This window comes from Priapulus caudatus, unplaced genomic scaffold (assembly GCF_000485595.1).
Source record: "Priapulus caudatus unplaced genomic scaffold, Priapulus_caudatus-5.0.1 Scaffold763, whole genome shotgun sequence".
Classification (NCBI taxonomy): Eukaryota; Metazoa; Priapulida; class Priapulimorpha; order Priapulimorphida; family Priapulidae; genus Priapulus; species Priapulus caudatus.
Genome location: NW_014577824.1, coordinates 61,424 through 70,313, shown reverse-complemented (window position 1 = coordinate 70,313; position 8,890 = coordinate 61,424). Strand labels below are relative to the sequence as shown.

The window sequence follows — 8,890 nt, the reverse complement described above, 5'->3', positions numbered from 1 at the left end:
CGTATAAATTTCCTTCATCATTTTTTCTTCACCTTCTTATCTCATTCGTTGCTCTTTCTTCGCTTCGTCGTCTCCTTCTTCTTTCCTCTTCTTCCATTTCTTCCTTCATATATCTTTTCTCTTCATCTGGTCTTATCTTCCTCTCTTTTTCTTCCCATTCTTTTTCATCTGCGCTCGCCATATAAAAGTCAGGGGAAGGGTAGAATACTGATAGCGGACAAAGATTCACACGCTACAGCGCGGAGAGAAACCTAACGTCATTAATCCTTCCGCTTTCATTCTTACCGAGACAAGCGCTTAAAAAGCCGAACACATAACGCGACGCCGTGGTATCCAAAAACAGAATATTACGCCCAAATAGTCACATTATATGGACTCCAGCGCGAATTCACACGCGAGATTCGGCCATCCCGATGCACATCGATTCGCATCCATTGCCGCAACTGCGGCAAATTCCATCGAAACGCCGTAACAAGAATTATTGCCAACAATGCCCAATCCCCCCCTCACCGGCCGCCTCCTGGCTCAAAACAAGAATCGTATTTTTACGCAAAGGTGCGGGGGCGGCCGCCAGCTCGCCGTCATCGCGCCATGATGTGGTTTGTAATTGCGATTCGCGAAGCTGTTTGGAGAAGAAGCGAGATCAAGAGATGCCGTTATCCGCCTTCTACTATGATACAGAACTAGATTATTGATACGCCCGAAGCGCAGAGCAGAGAGAGAAGCAGACGAGAGACCTGAGCGCTCGCGCCGGGAGCAGAGTCAGCAGAGACGACGCACCCCCGATGAGGCGGCGCGCGCGCAGCAGAGGCAGAGGGGAAGAAGCAAGAGATCGAGCGTAGAAAGAGGAGAGATGAGATCGAGCGCGCACGCAGGAAGCTAGAGAGGAGACGGCTACATGCGCACGAGAGAGAGTCAGAGAGACTGACCCCGAGAGAGAAGACGCAGCCGCACGAGAGAGAGCAGAGAGACTGGAGAGAGAGATGCAAGCGCGCTACGAGATGAGGATTAAAGCAGATGAGGAGGCGGGGGCAAGACAGAGAGAGCAGACAGAGCGCGCGCACGACATTTGAAGAGAGCAGAGATGCGGCTGAGCGCACGAGAGAGAGCAGAGGAGAACGGCAGCACGATCAGAGAGAGGGAGAGAGTCCGAGGAGAGAGAGAGAGCAGAAAGAAGAGAGAGAGCAGAGAGGAATGAGAGAGGAAGAGGAGCCAGAGCAAGGGGAGCGTAGGGGCGAGAGAGGCTGTGAGCTGGACACGAAATCAATGCACTGCCGCTTGACAGACTCACAGTGACCGGCCAAGGTGCATGAGACTTCCCGCTGCTTTATAAACTCGTGATGTTTGCACAGCGCAGATAAGCATCTACAGCTGGATAGGCAGGTAGAGGCACGCAAGCGGTGGGGGAGGCAAGCAGGGTAGGGTTAGGCAGGGTAAGGCCAGGTTAGGGGCAGGCAGGCAGTGTAAGGTGGGGAGTGCAAGGCAGGTAGCGTAGGCAGGTAGCAGTAGGGCAGGCAGGCAGGTAGGCACGGTAGGCAGGTAGGCAGGTAGGCCATGGTATGGCAGGTAGGGCAGGTACGGCAGCCTAGGTAAGGCGTGCGGAGGCAACAAGCAGTTAGGTAGGCAGGTAGGCAAGTAGGGCAGGAGGCAGGTAAGGTAGGGCAGGTAGGCAGGTAGGCGCGGCAGCAAGGCAGGCAGCCAGGGTAGGCTCAGGGGTAGACAGCTACGACAGGTAGCGTAGGCCAGCAGGCACGGGGTAGGCAGTGCGTATCGGGTAGTAGCGCCCCGGCCCAAGCCAGGTTTAGGGCCAGGCAGGCGTAGGGGCAGGTAGTCTAGGTAGGGCAAGCATACTAGCCGCGGTAGGCAGTCAAGGCAGGCCTAGGCAGGCAGGCATCGCAAGGATCAGATTATCATCATCATCCTCCATCATCATACATCATCATCAATAATGAATAATAACTAATAATAAATAATTTAATCAATAATCAATTAATAACAATAATGTAACAAAATAAATTCGAATAAGCGTAAAAGGACTGCACTACCCGGTAAACCGAATCGACACTGCGGACGCTGCCAAGCCCCGCGGCCCCCTACGACCCCCGAACCAGATGCACAATTGTTTAATCGTAGCAGACGACTGGCCATTCGCACGCCTTCAGCGTCCGTAGCTATGGCGACGATCGGCGCGCGCAGACGAAAAGGGCTGCATCAGCGAGAGAGAGAGCTGCCCAGCCGTGGTTGATTGGCAGGGCCCCCGAGTAAGAACGGTCCAGGGAGGGAGGGCCGAGGCAGGCAGCGAGGAGGAGGAGGAGGAACGGCAGGGAAGCGCAAGGCATAGTTCAGACGTGATGCTGTCGCGGTGCATGCCTGTATAGGCCTGCCTGGATGGCGGCTGCGTTGCTGCACGCCACACTGACTCCGGGTGATTTCAATACTACGTGACTACCATTAAGCACTACGAAGCGGCTTTCTCTATGCTACCCGCCCCCCTCTCTCTCTCTCTCTCTCTCTCTCTCTTTTCTCTCTGTCTCTCTTCTCTTTCTCTCTCTTCTCATCTCTTTTCTCTTTCTCTCTCACTCTCTTCATCTCTCTTCTTGTACTTGTCTCTCTTTTCTTTTCTCTCTCTCTCTCTCTCTCTTCTTTCTTTCTCTCTCTCTCTCTTTTCTCTCTCTTCTTTCTCCTCTCTTTCTCTCTCTTCTCTCTTTCTCTTTTTCTCTTTCTCTCTCTTTCTCTCTTCTCTCTCTCTCTCTCTTTCTCGTCTCTCTCTCTCTCGTTCTTCTCTGCTCTCTTACTGCGTTCACCACTTAATTTCTTCTCCCACTCTAACGTATTCCGCGAGCATTCATCCGCAAAAATCGTTCTTACGTCTTCCGCGCCTGCCCGGAATTAATTTTACGTAGACCAATTATCGCGCAAAAACGGCCGCAGCCGCGCCCGCCTCTACTCTACTCTCTCTCTCTCGCGCTGCTCTCTCTCGCTGCTCTCTTCTCCCATCATCAGACCCTCGCTCTATATATATCCTTCTATCTCTCTCTAATCGCGTATATCTCTGGTCTCTATCTCTCTGTCACATTTGAGACGGATCTGAAATCAGTTCACGCGTACAATATTTTTACGTGGCAGACGCGCCTGCGGTTCCTCCGCGGTCCCTCCGCCGCTGGAGACATTTTGCGTGCGAGTTAGCACTCAATCGTAGCTTTCCTCAGCGCCCGACATTCTATTTGCGTGCCCCACCCGTGTATCGCAAATTAACGCAGCTTTCGCGAGGGAAATTGCGCGAATTCCTTTTCTCGCGAGAAAAGCCCGCGAGCCGCCGCCCCGCAGCGAACGCGCGACCGCGTTCGTTTTTAGCCCCGTCGAAAATTGCATTTTATAACCCCATTAAGAGCTAATTTAACAGTTTATTATTTTGCAAAATTTCGCGCGCGCGCTAATTACACGCCGCGCCCGCCAGCAACGACTATAATGGTTATCTGGACACATAACAGCTATCTGCCGTTTTCAATGCATTAAATTTCCGATTGAATGGAAAATATAAACGGGCTAGGTAATAATAATTCGAGCGCAGTCCCGCACTGCATGCTCGCTCGTGCTTTGTCATTGGGTCAGCGGCATAAAAGGAGTTAATTAATTTTTTTTACGACATTGCGTATTATCGTGTACTTGTGTAGCAGCCTTTGATCATATTTTAAGGAAATATGTTCGCATAAAAGACGCGGGGACCTATAAAATGAATTAGGGTGATAGCGACAAATCGAAATCAATGCTCACAGATCGGCTATGGCTCTCGCGATATTTTCCGCTATGCATATTTAATCCTCAATTAAGAGATAGAGCTCGCGTTCGCGTATGTCATTATCAATATCTCCAAGGCGGAGTTCTTGCTCGATTCATAATGCGCATTAATTTTGCTGAGCTGTCAACCAAATCACGTCTCTATTTATTCTCGAGATGAAAAAAATACACTCAGTACGTCATCGACATTCTGGCTGAAACCCGCGATAACAAGTGGCCATCCTGACAGACATCCCCCCACCACCATACACGCAGACGCACACACGCACGTACGCACACACACACACACACACACACACACACACACACACACACACACACACGTGCCTACATACATGTTTGTGATCGTCATTGACAGGTGAGCATGACGGGAGTGCAGTGGGTTGCGTTCTTCAAAAGCTGGCCGCTCTGGTCCATCTACATTGCTCACTTTGCGATGAACTGGTCAAACTACGTCATCATGCACTGGTTGCCGACGTATCTCTCCAGAAACCTCGGAGCGAGCAACGAGAGCATGAGCCTCACAGCTGTGCCTTACATAGCCAACGTTCTCGTTGGCATCGGTGAGGAGACGTTGTACATGACACGCACGTATGGACACACGTGCAGGAATGCACACACTCACTAACGCACACATGCATGCGCAGGAATGCATGCACATATGCACACACTCACTCACGCATGCACAGGACTGCACACATGGACATGCTTGGTCACATCCAACCCTGTGTTTAAGGGTCAGTGCACGGAAACCCCAAAACCTTTCTTTACAGACAGCTAGTCATTCTAAAGCCGTAGTTTCAATGTACAACTGCCACTTAGAAAAATGCCGCAGATACCATTCATAGATGGACCTTCGCTCATTTGAAGTGTCTGTTAACACATGTCTGTCTGCACGTGTATGTTATTATCTAATATGATTGCACGTGACTGTTTTATCTACAGCCGGCACTGGCTAATATTATATATGTCATATAATATAAACAGAAGTGATTAATAATACTATAGATTATTATCCATCTATTATTATTATAGATTATTATAATCTATTATTATTCACTCCTGATATAATGTATGTTATGCTAATATTTATTATGTTATATTATATTATGTTATCTAATCTGACCGCATGTGACTGTCTTATCTACGGATGGCTAATATTATATCAGGAGTAAGATAATATAGGTAGGATAAGATAGATATATTATCTTACTCCTGATTATATATATATATCATATTATATAATGTATATTTATGTATATGTGCTGTCTTATCGGGTGAATGTTTTGTTTGCTCGTTGCAGCGGCTGGCCACTGTGCGGACTTCCTGATTCGTCACCGCTCGACCGTGCTCTCCGTGCGACGTCTCATGACTGCCGTGGGTCTCGTCGGACCTGGAGTCTTCATACTGTTCTTCAGCGGGGTTCAGCACCTGCCTCTAGCCGTCATGTGAGTGATGACTAGCAAAAAAATAAACAGATAAACAAACATACTAACAATCAAGCCAACAAACAGATAAACAAACTGATCAACAAACAAATGATCATTCGAACAATCAAAGATGCCAATAAACAAGTAATCATACAATTGAATAAACAAATAAACAATCAAACACACAAGCAATGAAATAAACAAACAATCAAACACACAAGCAATGGAAAAAAAAAAATCCATCAGTCAATCAAACAGGAAAACAGTTAAACTTGGATATATGTGAAACAAGAAGATGCAAGCATTTTTAGGAAGAAGAAATTCTTCGTAACTGACTCTGTGTCCAATAACGTCATACTACTACTTCTCTCAATTTCTTTGATAAGATTAGATGTATATATGGCATGATTATTCCATGCTATGAGACAAATATCATATGCGATTCACAGAAAACATTCTTTAATTGTGATGATAATTCCTGTGTTTAATTAAATTTTTAATTACATTCTTGGTAACAGTAACGCAGTTGATTGATACGTAAACTTGCAGCCTGATATCAATCTCAATGGGACTATGTGCGACGAATTCAGCTGGTCACCTGAGCAACCATTCTGAAGTTGCTCCCCATCATTCCGGAGTGACGTTCGCCATTTCTAACACTCTGGTGAGTACACAAGTTGGCAAGTGGGACTTCTCTGATACATGACATAGGCATGTACGGTAACAACTTGCATCAAAGATGGGAAAGTTGCTGAACCAGTGTGGTCTGATTGCTGGAAATTACATCACATTAGATCATGGGTAAATGTGAGTGGTAGTTTTCTTAATGGTGCGATTAAAGGCTCTCCTTAAAACTTGTTCCTTGTGTTTTCCCCATGCCAAAATGACAGTGAACTAATTAAAACAGTAGGTGGGGCATGCGCGGGACATGCCTACGTTCTTGACTACCCACTTGATGCAGCACGTGTTTACTTGCAGGCAACCATACCAGGCATAGTGTGCGGACCACTGACGGCAGAGCTGGTGACTCAGTCGCACGGACGCTGGTACCCTGTGTTCATCATCGCAGCACTTATCAACTTTGTTGGTGCCATAATCTACTGTAGTCACAGCTCCGCTGCCCCCGTCTTGTAGCGGGGGTTACCATGGCAATGACACGTACAGTTTCTCTGGCTCCATCTTGTAGCGGGGTAACCACGGCGACAACACACTTCTGCTGGCCGCGTCTTGTTGTGGGATCGTCACGGCAATGACGCAGTTCCGCTTGTTGCAAGGTCGCCATGACAACGGGAGTTCCACTTCCCCGCTTTAGTGCGGGGTCGCCACAGCAACGACGCAGTTCTACTGCCCCATTCTGTTGTGGGGTCCCCATGGCAACAATATTCGATTGAATTTGTGTGCAGAGACACTACGCATATGCTGACATCTACACCCGAAATGTGGCTTACCTGGAAAAATGTTGTGAGCCAATCAAAAATGAGTTTGGAGAGGGACTTGATGTTAACAGTCGTGAGCGTGAACTTGATGAGAAACACCGGTGGAGAGTCGAGCAATGGAACTATATCCAACTCGTGTGTGGAGCACGAATAGCACGGATTTTTGTGTGTAGTAAAATGTTGGATTGACATGAAGCATATCTTCAACAATGCTGTGGAGTCTGAGTGTATTATAGAAGTGCATGGTGTTGTATATAGCACTATACATGTGATGCCATATATATATATATATATAGATATATATATATATATATATATATATATATATATATATATATATATATATATATATATATATATATATATATATATACCACTGTTACAGCCCAACACATGTGATACCAATTTGTGAGCAGGCGGATTGCATATTCTATGGCTACGAGCGACTGGCAGAATGACAGAATGACAACTGGACATAAATTGTGATGTCATCTAGCTGTGCTGATATCAGTGAGTATGTCAACTCTATACATAGGAAACATGATTGCACTTGACATATATACCCTCCTGATATGACAGAATAAATAAATGAAATAAATATATGTATACACGCACACAAAATATATATTGGTTTATTTATTTATAGCCTATTGATAGTTGTATAGTCATGACGCTCATCCATTGTATAGAATTTCAGATATGTGTAAGTATTCCTCAGACCATGGTATACACATAATTATAATTGAGCTAAAATTTAAGATTAAAAATTAAAAAAGCAAAATTAAAAAATTAAGATTAAAAAAGATTAAAAATTTAAGATTTTGGTGACGGTTCCCTTATGAAAAAATATATATCATGATCGTATATTTGCTTTGCCCAGGCTGTATAGTTTTCCTTTGTGACTTTCCCTGCCACTCAGAGACCCCTGTGCTTTCTGTGTCATGCTTAGCCCTCTGTGCCTACCATCTCATCAGGAGTCATCTGTCATGTCTCAGTGCCTGCCATTCCAGGTCAAGCAATTTTGCAACACGCCTTACGTGCAGTATTGTCTATATACTGCAAGTGAGCTTTAATGGTCAGAAAATGTAATACGGCGCAGTCGTGTGTGAAATTGTGTAGTGTTCATTATTACTTTCGGGTGGAGATTTACTGCATCGGCAAAAAAATATCAGGCACCACCCGGATTCGAACCGGGGATCTCCTGTTTACTAGACAGGCGCTTTAACCAACTAAGCCATGGCGCCTCAACGCCGAATGACTTATTCGACTGACTAAGATGGTAGATATCCGCACATTGTAGTCAAAAAGTATGTGATATGGAAACATGCTCTAGGCCAATTTTTCCCAATTATGCGATAGATTACACATTGGCATTACTGACAGTAAATTTTCGAGGCAGACGCAAAATGTAAATAATTCCAATAGGCCAAGTCAAATCTAGTGTTGCCTTTTAGCCATAGATGGCACCAAAATCGCAATGGCTAGTTTCTAAGCAACAGTTAGTTTATATAAACGTTTATACGTTAAAGATTGTGTAATATTTCTCATATAATTAGTGTAGACACAAACGTACATTGCCCTTATCTAGGACGTGAAGTGTTGTGTTGACTCAGTTCCTATTTGTCTACATATCCACTGCGTGTACCGCACAGTGACAGAGTGAGAGTGCACGAGCAGCAAGACCAAGAAAATGAGGCAAAACTTATCTAAATTACATGGCCATCCCAACGGGTTCGTACTTTCTCACACCACAGGCTCTTGGAGCCGCTTCGCTTCGCTCTTATACTCTTCTTGAAACTTGAGCCTCCAAGGGCCTGTGCTCACACTAACACAGTAACATATGCAGTCAATATTTAATTACTAACGCTCATATAGCCATCATAGGGTGTATCATGTATGTCCCCCAGGGTACTGCCGGAACTAGCTCTAGTTACTATAGTACTAAAACTACTATAGCCCGCGTTCGATTAACTGCCGCAGGCCTGCGGCAGTTAATTGAACGCGGGCTATAGTACTAGAGCTATGCTGGAACGTAGCCTGGGTACGGTCCGGTATACCGGAACATACCCTGGTCACTATATTTGATATGGTTAGGGTCAGGGTTAGGGTTAGGGTTAGGGAGTAGGCGTAGGTGACTCCCTAGACTCGTTAGTGGAGTAGGCGAGGTACGGTTCGGCATATTAGATAGTACCAGGGTACGTTTCGGTATACCGGACCGTACCCAGG

General features: G+C 45.8%; 2 protein-coding genes and 1 non-coding gene across 4 annotated transcripts in view; 2 read left to right on the top strand and 1 right to left on the bottom strand.

Annotated features, from left to right (window-relative positions):
* The window catches only part of LOC106813385 (ascorbate transporter, chloroplastic-like), a 37,378-nt gene extending 30,416 nt beyond the window's left edge, over positions 1–6,962 (top strand). For both annotated transcript variants that reach the window (XM_014817520.1, XM_014817519.1), the window contains exons 6-9: positions 4,157–4,361; positions 5,102–5,246; positions 5,778–5,892; positions 6,207–6,962. In XM_014817520.1, the coding sequence (XP_014673006.1) occupies positions 4,157–4,361; positions 5,102–5,246; positions 5,778–5,892; positions 6,207–6,362 (621 nt within the window). In that variant the 3' untranslated portion in view covers positions 6,363–6,962. The remainder of the gene's footprint in view (positions 1–4,156; positions 4,362–5,101; positions 5,247–5,777; positions 5,893–6,206) is intronic.
* Positions 6,963–7,834: 872 nt separating this feature from the next.
* On the bottom strand, positions 7,835–7,908 carry Trnat-agu. The gene has a single exon. It is a non-coding gene; the product is annotated as a tRNA-Thr (tRNA).
* Positions 7,909–8,310: 402 nt separating this feature from the next.
* Positions 8,311–8,890, top strand: part of LOC106813382 (WD repeat-containing protein 78-like) — a 22,823-nt gene continuing 22,243 nt past the window's right edge. The window contains exon 1 of the mRNA XM_014817516.1: positions 8,311–8,395. Within this exon, the coding sequence (XP_014673002.1) occupies positions 8,355–8,395 (41 nt within the window). The 5' untranslated portion in view covers positions 8,311–8,354. The remainder of the gene's footprint in view (positions 8,396–8,890) is intronic.